Source organism: Sciurus vulgaris (genome assembly GCF_902686455.1).
Source record: "Sciurus vulgaris genome assembly, chromosome: 10".
NCBI classification, from domain to species: Eukaryota; Metazoa; Chordata; class Mammalia; order Rodentia; family Sciuridae; genus Sciurus; species Sciurus vulgaris.
The window spans coordinates 5,074,777-5,094,856 of NC_136470.1; the positions used below are offsets into that span (position 1 = coordinate 5,074,777).

The 20,080-nt window shown below is 47.3% G+C and overlaps 1 protein-coding gene across 1 annotated transcript in view; it reads left to right on the forward strand.

Moving 5' to 3' along the window:
* Positions 1 to 20,080, forward strand: part of DSCAM (DS cell adhesion molecule) — a 738,606-nt gene that overhangs the window by 662,889 nt on the left and 55,637 nt on the right. Inside the window, exons 21-25 of the mRNA XM_079155833.1 lie at positions 6,817 to 6,970; positions 12,964 to 13,081; positions 14,524 to 14,687; positions 16,605 to 16,703; positions 19,735 to 19,923. Coding sequence (XP_079011959.1) covers positions 6,817 to 6,970; positions 12,964 to 13,081; positions 14,524 to 14,687; positions 16,605 to 16,703; positions 19,735 to 19,923 — 724 coding nt within the window. The remainder of the gene's footprint in view (positions 1 to 6,816; positions 6,971 to 12,963; positions 13,082 to 14,523; positions 14,688 to 16,604; positions 16,704 to 19,734; positions 19,924 to 20,080) is intronic.

The following is a 20,080-nucleotide window of genomic DNA, read 5'->3' on the forward strand; positions in this document are numbered from 1 at the left end:
TCCCAGATGCTGCCTCACCAGTCTCTGCCTTCAGAGAGATCTTTGTGCCGTAACGTTGTCTATTGTCTTTCAGAGATGAGAACAATGAAATAAAATGGAAATCAGATCAAAATGAATTATACATGGGAACTTTTAAAAATCTTAGGTTGATTCAGCTCACTGCTCATTCTTAATGGAATCCAGGCCATTTCTCTGACACAAAATAAAATTTTTGTGTTCCGAGAGTTCCGTTACTCTGTAATTAAAAGAGCTCTCTGTTTTGTTTATTTTGCTTTGGGGGAGATTTTTTTTCTTATCTCTGCTGTGAACATTCTACCTATAAAATCAGAGCTTTCAGATTATTAAAGAGTGTGTATTAATAATTAGATATCAAAGCTTTTTAAAGCACCCCGTTTCTTTGATAGAATTAGTTTCTCATTAAAAAGTTAATTGAAATTTTTTCAAAGTGGGATTATTTTTATATCAGTCAGACAGGCTGGATAATTTAAAGCCCAGGACTTCAAAGTCATTTTCTACTCCTTTTCCTCTTCCGCACTCAGATCTTTCTTGGGTCATCACTAAACTCACCTGATATGCAAAGCGTTTCTGTGGTCATTCCAGTCACTGATTGGTAGAGTGGACTCAGTGCAGAGCTCTGGACATGCTCCTGAGGGCTGCGTAGAGGGCAGGACAGAGGCGGCCCTCCCTCAGAGGAGCCCACAGGGAGAGAGAGGGCAAGACCATAGCCCACAGAGGAATAAGCCAGGGCCTGAAAAGACCCCAAAAAAAGGGCAGATGTGGCCCCTGATTAAGGGGATTAGAGAAGGCTTTACAAGTTCATCCATTAAGCTAAATAAACGTGAGGGATTTGGAGATGGATTCAACAACTGTTGGGTAAACATCTAGTTTTATAGAAATCATTTGAAGTGGCTCGTTGCAGCTAATTTTATCTTACTGGCAAAAGGTATCTTAAATATGAAAGGGGAAAAAAATCACATCAACATCCAAAGGAAAAATTAACTGTGGATGAAGACAGGTCTTGGGTGATTCATAGGGAACACCAAAGGACGAGGAGACCTCCCAGAAACCCTTGCAGCTCTTGACAAGAGACAGACTGAGGAGCTCCTTAGAAACCCTCGCTCTGCCCAGCAGACCTGAAGCACAACTCAGAAGGGTCAGGGCTTGAGTGTGAGCAGTCTGGCTTGGGTGTCATGAGATCTATGCCAACCACTGTGTTTCCCACTATGTACAATTTGGGGGGGCAAACATGTCAGAAGTCTTGTAAAACTTTGCTGTAAATATAATTTTAGATCAAATACATGAAGTTTCCATTTATTTTCCTAGGCATCTTGCAAATATTAATCCATCTCCTCAACTGTGACAGAGATTTTTTTAAAAGGAATTCAAATGATTTTATTTCTGGATTCTAGTTAGAATTGCTCAGAATCCTATCATGCCTCATTTTTAATTAACCTTCCCTTTGCCAGCCCATGATCATTCTGGATCCATAGGGATAAGAACTTACCTTGTAAGTTTCTTACATGAAGAAACTGAACTCAGTAAATGACATGAATCCAAGCTCAGTCATGATTGATGAATTCTTACCATTACTAGGCATGTTGTTGAAAGTCTTTGCATGGATTTTCTTCCCACAACCCAAAGGAGAGGACAGTTTGCACAGCTTCCTTGGTGTCCTGTAGTTATTGTCTGTCCTCATCCATGGCCCTGACACTTCCAATTCAGTGGTATCCACCCACAACTCCCACAGTGGAGCGTGAGCATGCCACTCCTGGGTACGATATCTGTGATAGTTTGTTTTAACTCATGACTGTGTGTCCTCAGACAGAATCCCAGTCTACCCCTAAGAGCACTGTGGATTGTCCTGATGTGAGCCAGAAAGGTCTCCACTCTTCTCATCCCACCCCCTTCTTGGATGGACTGATAAATAAGTCCTATGACTCCCACTTGGAGCTCTATCAACTGAGAAGTGCTGACTAATAAGTAGTAGCTTAATTCTGGACTCTGATGGAGTCAAGATATTTAAGTACGTTTTCAATGAGAAGAAAGCAAACTCTTTCTCAGACAGCTGACCAAGTTTATGATGACTGCCGAGTACTCAGCAACCTCCGTCCACAAACACCCCACCTCCTTCACGTTGCCAGGCACGACAGAGTCAGAAGCGAGCATGGGCAGAACTCCTCCAAGGCCAGGTCCCAAGCAGAGCCACGTACCTGGACCCAGAACTTCCAGGATGTCCCTGCCTCTGGACCTTCACCATCAGGACCAAGGTCCAGCCCAGTTAGCGAGGTTGGGCTAAGACGTGGGCACACTTATAGGCGCATCGAATCTAAAACTGCCATCTTGACTCTGAGGATGCGCACCGACGGTTACAGATCTCCCAGGAGAAACGTGAACACTTGGACATCTCAGCACTGAAACCCGAGACGTCCCTTGCCCACCTCCACGCACAGTCCCACTCCACCACACTGGGAATGCCCCGGCCGGGCACCCGGGGCGGCCTCCCTGCAGGCTGGGTTTCCTCCTGTTGCCCTGACAGCGAACCACCTTGGTTCCCTTCCACCCACCCCTTGGCTCTTCAGTCTCTGCTGACATATCAGGAGAAAGGGAGAAGTAAGGTCCATCCTTCTCGTGGAACTTGAGTGGAGGGCCCCAGCATAAAATGCCTGTGGACATCAGCACACTGTCACACACTGTCACACACTGTCAGACTGCCGCGTGGCAAACTGGTGTCTGAGAAAACAACACCGATGGAGTGTAACTGCTTTGACATCTCAGTTAGAATATGGAGGACAATGTTTCATGAGGAGGCAGACTTCGTCGCCTCTCTTTCTCAGAATAAGCATTTCTGGCTGCACGTTAAGGATTTAATCTCATGGATTTGCGTCACTACCCCAGTGAGCTTCTGATTGATTTTTCCTGCCCTTCCTTTCCTTCTTCCTTACTTGCCTCCTCTTAAGAGGGCTAATAATGTTGAATCATCATCTTCCATGGCTACGGGGTCCTGTTTAAAACTGATATTCTACAATGTGTGGTGCAATGCTCCATTGGAGTTATTTCCTGCTCCCAGGCAATCTCCCACAAACACCGGCCTCCCTCCCTCCTTCACCCCACCTACCACTGGAGGAGGCTCACCACACAGCCTCTGTCCCATGGTGAAGAGACCTAGCCTGCCACTGTGGCCAGCCTCCAGTCTTCCAGGTGAGACTCACTCACCAAGTCTGTCAGACTCCAAGTTCCAGTGACTTCCTTGGATCTCAGAGCCCCCTCCCATCCTGAGGCAGCAGTGCATATAGTCAGTCCGCAGCAGAAAATCCTTACTCCCAACTCAGCCTCTTTTGGAACCCAGAGTTGGGTGGTTGGAAAACAGCAAAACCATCAAGTTCTGAACAGGTGGCCTCACATCTTTTGCTGGGAGAGAAGGTACTGACATCTTTGGGGATATTCTCACCTTTAAGGCCATTGCTGAACCTTTAGCACAACAGGAGAAGTCACATGTGATACTCAGTTACATAGGTCCCAAAGAAAACGAACCAGCTCTTCACTGTTTGAATCATTCAGCTGGCAACGTCCTCCTGCTGAGATGAGGGAATGGGGCTAATTGTGGCAGATATCAGGGGCATATACAGTGGTGTCAAAGAGTGGAAACATCCATGTAGTTGACTTCCCCAGGTAACCCTCAGGAGCCACTGAACAGCTTCCACCTCTTTTCCGTCTGCAGAGCAGGAAGCATTTCATCTGGAGGAAGTTTCCATCTGTTCACTTTTTTCCCTTCAGTTCTTGGTTAGTGTCCTATATAAATGGTGACGTGAACAATGTGGCTTAAGAAAATATAGTTTTGTTGTCGATTTCAGCCATGCTTCCTGTTGCTGGCAAAAAGACCAATAAAATGCTTATTTTGGAGGTAATAAAGGATGGCGTATACCTTGTAGACATGACACATATCGAGTTTTAACTAAAAGCTACATACTCTATACAGAAAATCCTTTATTTTGTAAATATGTTTTTCAAGGTTCATTGATGTTTAATGTTCAGTAAGAGCAAATGATATAATTTGTCTGTCATAAGTTTTGTGAAATTAATTTGGTAACAAGATAACCTGGGAACATCACATAGGATGAGTGCATGCCATCTCCGGTGGCCTCCCTGGTTTGCCAGGAAACAAGCCTGACCCTCTGTGCTCTCTGGGGACAGGACAAGGGCATGGTGTGCAGACGTGCAGCAAGCAGGGAAGGGGTAGTTCAGACACACATACAGGTGCCCGTCATGCTAACGTGTGCAGAGTCCCCTGGGAATCCACACACGGGCCGGAGTTTCCCTTCGTCATGTTTAGTCAGTGAACAATTCTCTGACACTATTTTTCTAGAGGAAATGTAGGATTTTCTGACAATCACAAGATAGAGTTGACTTGAATTCCCTGTTTAAGTGCAGAGCTGGTGTTGCGACGTACGCAGCCTACCAAACTGCCCAAGGCTTCTTTAACAGCTAGCAAGGGGGACGTCCGCCCTTATGAGTGTTGGTTGCTCATAATTGTGTACATCCACGTTTCCATCTGTCAGCACTTTTTCTGCTTGAATGACTTCCTTTACATTTCCCATAGTGTGAGTGATGAATAAATTCAGCCTTTTGTATATCTGAAATGTTTTTATTTCATTTTCATCTTGAAACATGTTTGCTGGATATTGAATCTTAGGTTGACTTTTGCTTTCCTTCTGATACTTCAATGTACCAAATTTTGTTCCATTTTCTTCTTACTTGGATTGTTTTTGAAATGAAATCTGCCGTCATCCTTATCTACATTCCCTGATGTGTATGTCTTTCCTCTGGCTGCTTTTGAGATTGTCTCTCCATTTCCAGTTTTGAGCAATGTGAAGATCATGTGCCTTGGTGTACTTTTCTTAGTATTTTTGAGGCTGAATTCATTGAGATTCTTGGCTCTGTGGGTTCAGAGTTTCCATGAAACGTGGAGACAGCTTCACCATTACTTCCTCAGTAACTTCCTGTTTTTCTGCCCTCTCTCCTTCTTGTCTTTGGTAACTCTGGGTCAGTAAAGCCCACCTGTATGTCAGGCTGCTAATCAGGCTTCCACGGTTCAGAGACTGCTGTTTCTTCCCTATTCTGTCTTTCATCTTACATCTTCACTCTGTTCTTCCTACAATATCTAAATGGCAGATAATCTTTCCACTGTTTTTTTCTATCTCACACTTTATAATTTCATCCCTAGTTTGTATTTTTATATATTTTAGATCTTCCTTTTGAACACAATGGAGTTACAATGCAGCAATAATGTAATGACTGTTTTATATGAATAAATCAATATGTGTCAATCATGAGTCGGTTTCGATAGACTAGAGCAACACTCAATCCTGGGTTAATTCTTTATGCTTCATGTTTCCCTGCCTTTCTGGCATTCCTGGAATTTGTTTTATAACAGTTTTATTAAAATATAATTTGCATACCACAAAATTCATGCTTTTAAAGTGTACAATCCAGTGGCTTCTGGTATACTCACAGAATTTACAACTCTTGCCATTATCTAGACTTAGAACATTTTCATCATCCCCAAAATATGCTCCACACCTGTCAGCAGTCATTCCCCTTGTCCCCCTTCCCACCCAGCTCCTGGCAATCTGTCTGTCCCTAGGGACTTGTCTATTCTGGACATTTCATACAAAGAGAATTATAAATTTGAGGTCCTTGGTGATTGGACTCTTTCCCCTAGCGTGGTGTTTTCAAGACTGATCCATACTATAGCCGGTAGCAGTATTTCACTCCTTTCTGCTATAGAGTAATACTACATGATGAATACACAGCACTTTTGTTTATCATCAACATCCATCATTTGATGGTATTTGGGTTTTCCATACTTGGAAATTATTCACTGGATGTCAAACAATGTGAATTTTACCTTCTTGGTACTAAATATTTTAATCCTTATAAATATTCATGAGTTACATTCTGTGAGGCAGTGAAGTTACTTAGTCATAGTATGGTCTTGCTGAATCTTGCTTTTAAGATTTGCTGGGCAAGACTAGAGCAGCACTCAATCCTGGGCTAACTCTCCTCACCCATGAGGTGAGGCCTTCACAAACCACATCTGTGCCCCACCAAGACTGATGTTGTTCAGCATGGCGGGAACAGGCGCCATTCCCAGCCTGTGTGAGTGCCAAGCTCTGTGGCCTCCTGGCCTTCAGGTGCTTCTCTCCCTGGCTCAGGGAGTTTCTTCACAGGTGTGCACAGGTCTCCTCAGCTGAATACCCAAATCAGGCCCTCTGGTGTTCCCTGCCTGTGAGCTCTCCCATTCCTAGGCTCTCAGTTCTGTCTCCTCGCCCTGGGGAGGCTGCTGGGCTCCTTCTGGGTTCCCCTCCATGTGCTGTGCCCCCAAAACCCTCTCAAACATGTAACATCCTCATATTGTAGGGTTGGCCTGTCTGTTTCCCTCCTTTCAGAGATCACTGTCATTTGCCACCCAATGCACCTGCCTTTGAAGCCATTGCTTCACACACTGTGTGCGTGTTCCTGGTTGTAGGACAGGAGAGTATATTGGGCTCCAGTTACTTCATCTTGGCCCAAACTAGACATGCTATAGCCCATAACCCAAGGATTAAAATACTCTCTTGCCACCATCGAAGCTGCTTCTGGGAGAAATGTTGACCCTGGGTCCCCCTAAATTTCCTAATTCCACTTCATGTTACAAATGGAGCCTTTTGGAGGGTGGTTGGTGGGGGCTTCTGTATGTCACGTTAGCTGGTACATTAATAACCGCTTGTGCCACTGGCTTAATTTGAATGTGGGAATGTTTATGTCTCCTCTCAACAGGTGATCAGCGAGTTTGAAGCCTCCCCTGACTCGTTTTCCTATAGAATCCCTAACCTGAGTCGGAATCGTCAGTACAGCGTCTGGGTGGTGGCCGTGACCTCGGCGGGAAGAGGCAACAGCAGTGAGATCATCACGGTGGAGCCCTTAGCCAAAGGTGTGCCCTGTAGGGAGGACTTCACTGGCATAACTGTCTGCTGTGTCTGCAGTCAAGCTGTGGAGCTCTGAAAATCACATGATCCAGAGCGTCACATTGCTGCTCAGGAAATAGGGCTGCTGCCGGCTGGCCCTGGGTCCCTCTGCCAGTCAGGAGAGGGCTCCCCAGGGGGGAGTGGCTGGCCACTGAAAGTGTCTTTGGGAAAATTAGGAAAAGGAGCCCTGCTCACCACTCTGAATAGAAGAAAATCACTGCACAGAATTTCCCCAGGGACTTCTGCATCCTCAAAAACCAGGGGTCATACCTCTTAAAGAGAAATGTCTATTTTGGGGTCTACAGGATTTGGAACCTTATGAGCGTAAGGAAATCATTAGCTATTCATCCGTTGGTAGAATGCTATAAACAGGGTCCTTCAGTGAGAGGGGAAACCTGGAGTCACCCAAGAATCAAAAGCTCCTACAAGTGAATATGTCATCTTCACAGTTTGATGTTAGACTGGTCCTTAAAAATCACACATGAGGAAGATCCCTTCTCTTCTCCTGGTCCTCATTCAGCCACTGTGTTCCAGTCCCCACACCTGTCCCTCAAAGTGAGTCCCTCTCCTTGCCAGCCAGAGATGCCTCCTGATTTGGGGACGCAGAGCATTGGCCTCTTATTACTGATATGATCTCTAGGACTCTGAAAGAGAAGCAAAAACATTTCAAAATTCCAAATGATCCTCTAAACATTCTTTTCTATTTGTTCTAACTAGTTGGACCTGACAGTAGAATGCATTTCTACATCTTGATAGGTCATACATAAGTGGAGTGTAATCTCTTTTTTTCTGATTATCCATATTGCAGGATCACATTGGTCATGTAGTCATACACATACATGAGGGCATAATGGTTCTTGATAATATGGTTGATAATGTGATACTGAAGAGATAGGCAGAATAAAATAGCGAGGGCCAAGGAGAGAGCCCTCGTGGTCTGAACGCATGCAGGTAGGAGACACGTGTATTGTTGATAGGGAAAGTAAACCGGTGGAGGTTCTTCCATGGTAATCTCTGTCATGATGCCCAGCCAGCCCTTCACATCGAGGGGAAGAAAGTGATCTTCAAGGAAGATGGTGGAGTAAGGATTGCCCTGCGAGATGAAAACGGAACTGCAACAGAAGAGGCAGATTGGCGGTGACTTCGCCTCTCCCTTTCTTCACGCTGTCCAAGTTCCAGCTGGAGACACAGCCAGGAAGGGCCAGGCTAACGCAGTAGGAAGTGCCACATTCATGGGGGCATACCTGAAAATGGGCCTTGCATAGGAGCAGGGCTTGCCTGAGAGATCACATGACGCTCGATATTTAGTAAATCATTTTGAGTGTCCGACATGTACCAGGCCCTCTGCTGGGGTGCAGAGGAGTGAATCCAGGGAGACTGATTGGTCAAGCGAATACTCCCTGGACCTCAGTGGCCTCACACAACAACAGAGTCCAACAGATGGTTTTGGTCAGCCGACTTTTCTGGGCGGCTGGCTCCTCTCCATGTGGTGATGCAGAGATCCAGCCTCTTCCACAGTGTGATCTGCAACCTGGGACGTAGCCACACAGGTAGGGGGAAGAGAGCACAGAGGGCCCGGGGCGAAGTGTTCACAGCCAGACACGGATGTGTATGACCTGACCCACTTCAAAGCAGCCTAGGGAATGAAGAATAAAGTCAGGCTGGGCATCCAGAGGGAGAAGGAATCGGGCGTGCTGAGCGCAGAGGAGCAACTCCACAGAGGAGCCAAACATGCCTGCCTACCCCTTCCCTGGGGAGCTTACAGCTTGCTGGGAAGACGTTACCAGCTTCTCTGAATCTACACATAATCCACTGCTGCAATGCGCTCTGTTTAAAATCACACCATAGGAGGACCACACTAAGCCCGCAAAGACAGGATCAGAGTCGGCCTCTCGGGGACGAACAGGTGTGGTTACCTGAAATTCAAAGAGAACAGTGCTCCTTGAGAAAGAAGCAGAGTCAGAGGCCCCCAGGTGCGGAAGAGTTTAGCATGTTGGAGGCCTGGGGCACAGCGAGGGGACAGTGATACCCGAAGACCCCGGAAACTGAACCTTCAGGACTGTTAGGGACTTCAGACTTTCTTCAAAGAGCAATGGGAAGACACTGGGGTTAAAACCTCCTCTGTTTTAACCCTAAATGCAGAGGAGACACGTGGTCCAATTTTTGTGTGTGCGTGCGTGCAAGAGTGTGAGTGTGTGTGATAAACTTTATGTTTTTAGAACAGTTTTAAGTTTAGAGAAAAACTGAAGATAGCAGAGAGTCGCCATTTACCCCACACCTGGTTTCCCTGATTATTGGCACCTTGAGTAGCATTTGTCAAAATGAATGGTGGGTGTGCTTTTTAAGACCACACCAGTCTCTGTATCCTACATGGGTTGCAGACAGGTAAGGGCAGAAAGATCAGGAGACCGGAGAGGAGGTGGAGTGGCCACCCAGCAAGGCTTGGATTAGCACAGGGTGAGCAGGTCAAGAGAAGTGGACAGGCCTTAAGGCTATTGTGGATGCAGAACCAAGGGGACAAGGTGGCAGGTGTTGGGCGGGGTGCTGCAGCTCAAATGGACATCTTCAATCTGACACAGGCTGCAGGGGGGTGGGGGGTGTTACTTACTGTAAGGAAGAACAGGAAAGAGGTGGATTTTGAAGCAGGCGAGAGGCATGTGGCCGTTTGGATGTGTTCCCACTTGGGCGAATGAGCTGCTCACTCAGGTGACTTCAGTGGGACATATTCTGGCACCCCAGGGACATTTGGCAGGAGGCAGAAACACAGTGGTCATCATGCAGACGTCCCACGCCTGGGAAGTGAGTGAGGGCATCTGAGAGCAGGAGGGAGCCAGAGGGATGAGGGCCGGGACCTGCTCCGAGGAGGGACAGGATCGGCACAGGCAGAGACAGGAAAGGCCAGAGAGGCCTGGACAACAGGTGTCAGGCTGGGAATTCAAAACAGACTCAAAGCAGAGGAGGGGAGTCAGCAGAGGCAGCTGGTGGCGGGAGGAAGGTGGAGCAAACCAAAGCTAGAGGTGCCCTTGGGGGTGCCGGGAGAGGACCTCAGACCTCGGGGGGAGCAGCCTCGGGGTGGGGACGGGCACGCAGTAGCAGCCTGGGGGACCGGAAAGCCACAGGAGGAGAGCAGTGAGCCACAGGACAGAGCTCCTAACACCTGGAGGGGCCAACCAGAAGCTGGAGCGGCGGGGCTCCTGGGGGAGGGCCCTGGTTCCCCGCGTCTGCTGTCACAGCACGTTTGTGTGGTGGGGAGACTCCAGCAGGGTGGGCCATCCAGGAGGAGGAGGAGGAGGAAGGTCAGCTGGAGGAGACAGCAGGGTTGGGATCTCCCGGCAGGAAATGCATGTTTCCGCCCCTGCCCCCAGGCTCAGGTGGAGGGGTCAGGAGCTTAAGAAGAGGAGGGACCTTGGAATCCCACTGCAGGGAAGCAGGAGGCAATTCACTAAAGAAGAAGTCGGCAAAGAGTGCGAGAGCCGGAGAGCTGGCTTCTGTGAACGTTCAGTGGTGCCCGGAAGCCCTTTCACTGATTCCTCCAGAAACATTCTGCTTCACATGCTCCAGAGAGCTTAGTTAGGTTCATCTAGACAGGTTTCTGGAACGGGGCTGAGCGAGGGAATACCTCAAGGCAGAGCAACTCCCAATCTGGCAGCCCTCACCCAGACCCCCCACCCTTGGAAACCCATTAGGACCTGAAGATCCAACTCAGATGGTGGAAAAGTCACAGGGGACGTGGCCGCAGAGTACCCGGGGGCTGCTGCAAGGTGGATGCAGACCAGCCAACCAAGAGCTAGAAGGGTCCAAAATCCAGGGAGTAAGCAAATGGAGACATGGAGCCACTCTGGTTGGAGCCCTGTCACAGGAAGGAGCCCCGAGCAGGCAGAGGCCCTGAGAGCCCAGCGAGGCTGTGGGCAGCAGCACAGGGTGAGCAGGGCGTCCAGGGTGCAGGTGGACTGGTTTCTCCTCGGGATCACCCGGGAGGCCTGGTAAAGTCAGACTCCCTGAATCCACTGAAGGCCCACTGAGCCTCAAGGCCACGTGAAAGTTTGCATTTTTCAGATTCCAGGTGATTCTTTTGCCAGCTCTGGGTTAAGAACCGCAGTTCTGGGTGTATTCTGTTGCTCAATCGTGGAATTTCAAGCTAGGACCCTTTAAATCCCAACTGCCTCAAATGCAAATTTAGTTCTAGAAACAGTGTGTACTGGGCTTGAGGAAGAGGAAGTAGCACTAGCCAGTGCTTTTGAAATGACTGATTCCTAGAACTAATTTACAGGGTTATGATTGGCATGTTAAAGAACCATAATGGAATAGAAGGGAGCAGTCACAAACAGACTAAACTGGGGAACTACATCAGAATGCATCAGATACAGCAAAGTATTGATTTGGACAACTTTGTTCTCATTCACATGAGTGTCCCAGTATATGGATAGCTTCTGGGTTTTGAGGCAAAGTGTATTTCTTGAAGTGGTGGCTGTTAAAAAGCTTCAGAGCCCTAACTCCAGCTGAACTTCCCTCATAACCCACACTTTAAAGCTGAGGACACACCCAAATAGAAAGAGCAGTCTGAAGAATTCAAAGAAGAAAGTGCCAGAGTCACCAGGGCCAGAAATCCAGAGCTGCCTGACCAGGATCTTTTCATGATCGGGATGGAAAGTCGACCGTGTCCCTGATGGGGAAGGTGGTGCCCACTTGGAACACTCCTCCTCACGCAGGAGAGGGTGCTTCGAACTCATGGCCCTGTTTGGCTGCAAGATTCCTGTCTCTCCAAAAGGCCTACCTTCTGAACCCTCTGGCGTTTGTTCTTTCTCTGCCCTTGTCCACTCAGCTCGGAACAGAAATAGAAGTGGCTCTGGAAGGCCTTAATGACCAGGGTTGGCATTTCACACCAGGATGGCTCTGTCATGACTTGGTTCTGGGAATCTCGCCTTAACTGGGGTTCCAGAGTTCTCCTGGCGAAAGGCTGCTTCCGACCTCCTCTTGCCAGTGAAAACCCACGGGCCCCGAATGGTTCAGGGGTCTCAACACTGGTGCCATTTCCTTGGGTCCAGAATCAGCTTGGGCCTGCCTGCCACCTGCGGTCTCCATGTCTGAGAGTCTTTAGCTCAGGCCAGGCTCTGGAGGGATCTCCTGTGCCCCCATCCCTGCATCATCAGCCCCATGACGTGCCTGAGCATGTCGGCTGAAACAAAGGAGGCAGCCTCTGCCTCCTAGTTCATGCCCCAGAAAATGGTTTCCAATGGACGGCAGAGGTGGGCAGTGGTTTTCCTCTAGAAGATTGTGTCTTGGTGTCTTTGCCAGCTCTGTGACTATCGAGAGGTGGCACCAGGAACCTTGGTCCACTATGCTCTTCAAGAGGTCCTTCTTAGGAGCTTTCTGTGGATTCCACACCAGTGCCAAATGGCCCTGGAAAAAGCTCCTGCTTGGGCATCTGAATCACTGTCCCCAAGCCAACGGTCACTCTTCTGGAGAGGCCCTCTGGAGGTGTTACTGAAGATTGAGTTTTCTATAAGTCAGAAAGCACCACACAGTTGATAAATAGAAGTTGTTCCAGTTTATTTCTTCCTGTCTATTGGGGTTTTGTGTTTTGCATCAACTATTCTCTTAGATATTAAAAGTGTGTTTAAATGTGCAGTTTTGTCATTTAAATTGCTTCATAAAGTACTTTGGAAAACTAACTGGGCTCATGGAAAGCATAGCTTGAAGTTGCTTAGCTTAGGAAGCTCCAAATATTTAATTTGTACTTCTCGTGTTTGGGCGATAAAAGAAAAAATTGCTAAGTGTGGCTTTTCAGTTATTTGTATGTTCTTACAATAAAAATCCCTTATAACAGTGACACCAGAGAATACTGTTGACAGCTGGGATGTTACTGTCACTTGCTGTTTGCACTCCGTTTAGGAAGCCTCTTTGGCTCCCTGTGATGAATCTGTGGAGTAACTGGGCTTCCGCTCTGTCTGTGTTCTAGCTCCTGCGAGAATCTTAACCTTCAGCGGAACAGTGACCACCCCTTGGATGAAAGACATCGTCTTGCCATGCAAAGCTGTTGGGGACCCTTCTCCTGCAGTAAAATGGATGAAAGACAGGTAACCAGTAACCCATTGTATGCTCTGGCGAGCCCTCAGTTGCTATAGCCGGCAGAATTGTCCAGGTCTAAGGTCTTCTGGTCTCCTATTCATGTGTTTCCGTGGAAGCTTGAGGAAGCCTACCATCTCTTTTGAGACTGGCAGCAACCTTGGAGTTAGCATGGCAAGGGGCTAATCTACTCTGTCCATCTTCTGTAAACCCAGACCCCTGAAATGCCCAAGGACGCTTGAGAGGACAATGGCCCAGGTCATAACCAGGGTGGAGTTCCTCTGCCTGCTCACGTCAAGGGTGTAATTGAGACAAGGTACCAGTTATCAGGAGCCTCAACATCTCTCTGTTCTCCAGAGATGGTGGGCTAGCTAACCCTCACTCATGTGCTCTGAGAAGGAATGTGAAACAAATGGAATACATTAAGACTTTGCTAACCTGAAAGCTGGCTTTCCACTCAATAGTGATTATTAAAATAATAGCAATTAAGGTAGATGGGATTACACCTATAATCCCAATGGCTCAGGAGGCTAAAGCAGAAGAATTGCAAGTTCAAAGCCAATGTCAGCAACTTAGCAAGGCCTCAAGCAACTTAGCCAGACCCTGCCTCAAAATAAAAAATACAAGGAAGGACTGGGATGTGCCTCAGTGGTTAAGCACCCTCTGGGTTCAATCTCTTCTACCAAAAAAAAGGAAGAAGAAAATAGGTGAGCTCGTTAGAATGCTTTATCTCTATTCAGAGGAAGAAATTAAGGTCTCAACGAAGGGTTGAGATCATCTTATAAGCATAGAGATTTGATATCATGTGTTCAGAAGAGTGCCTGTTTTCAAACAAAAGCACTTTAAAGACATAATCTACTGAAATAATAGACTGCGCCCAATGAGTGCTCGGATCATTGCCTTTAAAGCTGGTTTGTCCCAGGGAAATTCATAAGCTCCTGAGATCAAGCTGCCACTCTACCCATGGTGGGAATGAGCCCAGATAACTGGACAATCTGCCACAGACATGGCAAGGGTCACTCACTGCCCTCTTGAGATACCACATTCCGCTCTTCATCAATTTTGTTAAGAATTGTGATTTTAAGTGAATTTATAAAAGGTTTCAGGATTTAGTGCACTGGATGTGATCTGGTCAGGTTGGCACTAAATTGCCACAAAGCAGAAGTCTCCAGACCCACACAGTGGAGATCCCTGGGCATGAAGGTTGTTGGCACAGGTGAGGAGCCCATGCTCTCCGGAGCCAGGAGCCAGGCCCTGGACATGGATCCAGCCTTCAATTTTTACAAACAGTGGTTTTCATCTAATAATCACTATTTAATTCTTTCATAATGTAAGAAATATTAAGCTGCAAATGTACTGTATGCTTCAGAGAAAGTCTTGATGCTTTTCTCCAAGTTCAGCTAATGTGGATTGTAATTTCTTTAATCTGTGCATTTTTCTTCCTGTGAGGTAGTAACGGGACACCCAGCCTGGTCACGATTGATGGGCGCAGGAGCATCTTCAGCAACGGGAGCTTCATCATCCGCACAGTGAAAGCTGAAGATTCCGGCTACTACAGCTGCATTGCCAATAACAACTGGGGATCAGATGAAATTATTTTAAATTTGCAAGTACAAGGTACAAAATTAGGGGGACTATCTCAAATGATCTATTGTGTGCATGACCTACATATAAAAACCAAAATTGAGCCAGGTGCAGTGGTACACACCTGTAATCCCAGCTAACTGGGAGGCTGAGGCAGGAGGATTGGGAGTTTGACACCAGCCTCAGCAACTTAGCAAGGCCTGTCTCAAAACGAAAATAAAAAGGGGTGCGGATGTAGCTTGGTAGTAGAGCGTGGCCCCAATATCACAAACAAAAAAGCAGAGTTGAACAAATTTTAAAATTAGCCTTTATAAAGAGCTAATTGCTATTTTCATATTACAAAAGAATACGTGTTTATTTTGGAAAATATAATCAGACACATCAAAGAAAATAAAAAACATCCACAATCCCAAGAGATAGTACTGGATTGCAATATATTTTTGCATAGAGAATGCCTAGTCATTTTTTCCTTTTTTTTTTTTTATTCTGTTATTTTTTCCTTCCCCCCCACCCCTCCCACCCCTCTTTTCCCTCTATACAGTCCCTCCCTCCTCCATTCTTGCCTCCCTCCCACCCCCCATTATGTGCATACTCTGAAAAAGTGTCATTTTTTCTTTATGTGCATACCTGAAAAAGTACTTAATAATTTCTACTGTGTATTATTTACATACATATGTATATCACCCTGAAAATAAGGCTACATGGTTGCCTTTTATGTCTCCTATTAATTCAATTTCCATATGCAATTTATCTAATACAGGACACTAACTAAAACTCTAAGTATATCACTATGATATTTAATTGTGTATTTAATGCAAGGTATTTTTTCTTGTGAACAAAATGTATGCAACAATCTCCAAAGATTATCACATTAGCATTGTGTGCAAAAGCCCAAACAGCTATTGATTGGGTACAGATTTAGGTGAATGGTGTTATTTTATTAGAAGAAAAATCAAAGCGTATGCATCTTTGTATTTAGGTGTTGTCACATTAATAGATTGCAGCAAATAAAAATAAAATCGATATTGTCCTCAGTGGGAAGGGAAGAGGAGAACTATATTTTTACAAAACGCTGCAACATTGATCTTGAATTTTGAGTTAATTGAAGCCAGGAGAATTCTGGGGCCCTTCAGAAGCTAACATTCTGTTATGATTCTAAAGAGATGAACCAATTTTTCAGGCCTTTGGGTTCATCTATCAGGCTCACTTGAAGGAGGAAGGTCATTTTATGTGAAGCTTTCCTTGTATTCTGGATAACCTGATTCTGACTTTTTTCAGTGTTTCTGTCCGCTGAGCCATTCTACAATGACACTGTGGCTCATTGTTCAGAATTGTGTGTCCGTAGAGTCTCACATGAGTATTCAGTTCATGTCCTGCAGCTCCATGGCACACCTGTCGTTTCCAGAACTCCGTGTGTGTGCGTGCGTGTGTGTGTGTGTGTGTGTGTGTGTGTGTGTGTGTGTGTTGCATCTTAGGGGAGTAGCTTAAAAAGTAGAAAATTTTACAGTTCTTTTTCCCACTAGCTCCTTCTTCCCCTCACCCTTTCTTGAGAAAAGCAGAACAGCTTAGTGGATATCATTTATCTTTTTCACTTGAATTTCATGGCTGAAGTTCAGAGTAAAATAATGTACATATCCTTAGACGGTTAAAGAAGATTTCAGTTAGTGATGAGCAACTCAAATGCAAGGAATGGTGAGGGAATGAGTTCAATATAAATCCAAGTCGAATTGACTTTTCTTTAAATAATAGATTCACTCTGCTCTTTCTCTCTCTCTTTAGCCCAGGATATCAACGAAATAGACATTTTGACAGAAGTGAATTGCATATTTTGGCAACCTGAAACACTTATTTAATAAATGGCTGTTAAAAATGATTTGGTAAATGACTGCTACAGAAGATTAAAAATGTGAAAAACTAATCCTTGTTTTCTAAAAACTGTTTCCTATCTAGTTCCACCAGATCAGCCTCGGCTTACAGTATCCAAAACCACGTCTTCCTCGATCACTCTCTCCTGGCTGCCTGGGGACAATGGGGGCAGCTCCATCAGAGGTAATAAAATACAGGCAGTCCACGGTTGATGATTAATTGTGTTACCACTGGCCAATAAGTGACACATCTTCATCAAATATCTGTTATGTGTTAAGTTTATTCTCTCCCAAAATACATCATGTAAGTAATGATTCCACTACCCGGACAAGAAACAGTATGTATATTTTAATGGTACTTTGTTGAAACTTAATTTATTGATCCAAGGAATCTCATTCTCAAAATTATTTGGCACCTCTATTCTGAGAGGAATATTAACAAATAGGAAAGAAAAGGGAAAAAAATGGATTCTCCTGAAGATTCTGAAGATTCTTTCTTCTTCATTGTGTCAATATTATTCTTCTTTCAAGGAACTACAGTTACTATTCTGACTTACAAAGTCATAAAAAACAAAGGGTCTAGAATTTAGATAGTCTGTTTGTGGGGCTTGTGACACTGTGACAAAAATATTTGACAAGAACAAGGAGGTGAATTTTATTTTGGTTCATGGTTTCAGAGATTCAATTCATGGTTGGCCAACTCCATTTTTCTAGGCCTGAGGTGGGGCAGAACATCATGGTGGAAGGGCATGGTGGAGGAAAGCTGCTCAGCTCATGGTGGTCTGGAAGCAGAGACAGAAAGAGGGGAAGGGGCCACAGGGAAGATGCAGCCTTCCGGGGCACACCCCCAGTGACCACCTCCTCCAGCCACACCCCACCTACCTACAGTTACTACCCATCATTTCAGTTTAGGTTGCATGGACTGATTACATTACCTCTTTCATAATCCAGTCATTTCAGCTCTGAATATCCCTGTATTAACAGAGGAGCTTTGGAGGCACCTCAGATCCAAGCCATGACAGATGGAAACAGCCCATTGGTGTAGTGTGCACCGGAAAAGCGAGGCCTGTCCTGGAGGGGTGGGGAAGTTTGGCCACCACAGCATAAGTGGAGCTAGCAGACCCCATCCTGGGAAATCTGTGGACAGGTAGAGGGTGCCCAAGAACGAGAGGCTTAGTCACAAAGGAGGTCCTGGAGCAGGCGAGAGGGAATGGGGCTAAGACTCCAAAGGCAGAGGCACCCTTTCTTCTGGGAGAGGAGGGAGGCTGAGGAGACACCAGAAGACAGGACACTGTGTCTGCCAGCTTTGCTCTCAGCGACAGGCTCGCTGGGGATCTTCCCACACCTCGAAACTGGAGAAGCTACGGGGCAGGACGTCCTCCTTCCTCTCCGAGTCAGTTCAACTTTTATCAGTTCTCCGCTGGCTGAAGAGATGAGCTTCCCTTTTCTCTTTCTTTTCCATTCTTTCCTCTGCTCTCCACCTCTCTCCCCGCTCCTCATCCCCCACCCCCCGTCTCTCTCTTTTTCTTTCAGAGGCAAGATTACTTTTAAGGACAGCTGGACAGCTGGGGCCAGGCTGGGTCTGGAGCTCTGAGGAGCGTGGGACAGACGTGCCACAGCTGCCGTGAGAGGGGCAGAGAGCCACTCGTAGAGGAATAAGCCCCTGCAGCAGCAAGGGCCGGCTGCAGATCAACAGCACGGATCGCAGTGGTCCCAGTTAGTAGGACTTAGCGACTCCCTCAAGGGGTGCTGATAACTGGGAGAGAGGCAGACCACAGGTGGCCAAAGCCGAGGGCCCACGAGGCCAGAGTGAGGGAAGCCAACCTCCTCACGAGACTCCTTAGGTACCCCTTACAGAAAACAAGCGGGGGCCCAGGAGGGGCTCTTGGCTCCAGAGAAATAAGCCTTGAAGTCTGTGAGTGTGAGAGAGACAGGAAGGTGGCTGTCTGGGGCTAGAGAAGCCAGTTACACTGACCAAGAGCACGAGACACGGGTAACCAGGGCGTCCCTGAAACGCAGGCGAGGCCAAAGCCGCCAGCACCAGGAGATGTCCTGAGCCAGGCATGGCCATGCTGCTGGATGTGGACATCAGTGGGGACAGGAGCAGGGAAGAGAGACAGAGCTTCCAAAAGTGGCTGAGCAGATGGGACCTGGGAGGCAAACCCAATGGCCAGGACCCATAAGCAGCTGGACAGCTGGAGCAGAGGTTGGGATGCGAGAGCAGGAGCACAGGGCACTCCTCCTTTGTCATAGCGTGCCCCAGGACCTTTGAGGACCTCAGATCAGGTCCCAGAGCAGAGAACATGGGGTCCAGGGAGGAGGGGACATGGGCCCAGGGGGCCAGGAGGGAGGAGGAGAGGCACAGGGAAGATCTGACCATGACCACAGAAAGAGAGTCAGATGCTTGCCCTCCAGGCGGGGTTTGGGGTGAGGAGACCCTGCAGCATGGAAGGCCAGACGTGCTTGGTCTGTACTGAAAGGTACAGGGTGAGCTAGGAGACGCCAGGGCACTGACACCAGGACACCATGTCCCAGGAAGGCTGGTCCTGGGCTGCAGGGCTGTGAGTGTCTAGGGGAGACAGAAGCAGAGCAGGGGGGAGGACAGACTCACCCCAGAAACAAGGCTGCAGAATACAGACTCCATGGCCAAGGGCAGAGTGCGCGTTTGATGTCCGGGGCTTTGGATATTCCGTATGGACCTGGGACAGGCCACCTTACCTCTCCAGGCCTCAGTAACTTCAACCTGCTGGGTGGTCATGGGGTTGTGTACAGTCATACAAGCAAAGGACGTAGGCTGCTGTGAGCAAAGGGGCAGTTGTGGGTGGTCACCAAAGCAGGGAGAATAGTGGTCACAGGGAGAAATGAATTGTTGGTGGAATTTTTCAAAGCAAGAAGCAGCCGGGTTGCCGTCAAAGTCCTGGATGGTTTCAGGACCTAGAGTTTTAAAAGGGAGTAAGCATAAAAGTGGTTTTATTTTCACATCATCCAGGAGCGCCACCAAAGTCACCATGTCTGCTGTGGTGTGAGCGCCTCACTAATCGATACGTCAGAGTGCTTCTCCCAGCAGGGTTTGAATTTCCCAGAATCGGGAGGAGTTGAAATGTGCTCTTCCAACGATGTGGGACTCTGAGAACTCTCCTCCCAGACCTGGGCAAGAGGCAGACACCAGCCAGGCCTGGCGGGCCGGTGCTCACAGCGCCTTCTTGTCTTTGAAGGGTACATTCTGCAGTATTCCGAGGACAACAGCGAGCAGTGGGGGAGCTTCCCCATCAGCCCCAGCGAGCGCTCCTACCGCCTGGAAAACCTGAAGTGTGGGACTTGGTACAAGTTCACTCTGACCGCCCAAAACGGAGTGGGGCCGGGGCGCATCAGCGAGATCATAGAAGCGAAAACCCTGGGCAAAGGTAGGTGGCCTCCCTGTTGTCCCTAGACGCCCTCCGGTCTTCCAGCACAAAGGGAAGTGCAGTCACACAGGCTCCGTGCTTATGTCCGTCCATTGGTGCATTTGGGCTTTGCTGTCCCTCCCTTTGGGCTCACAGTGTCCCAGCATGGAGAGGGCAA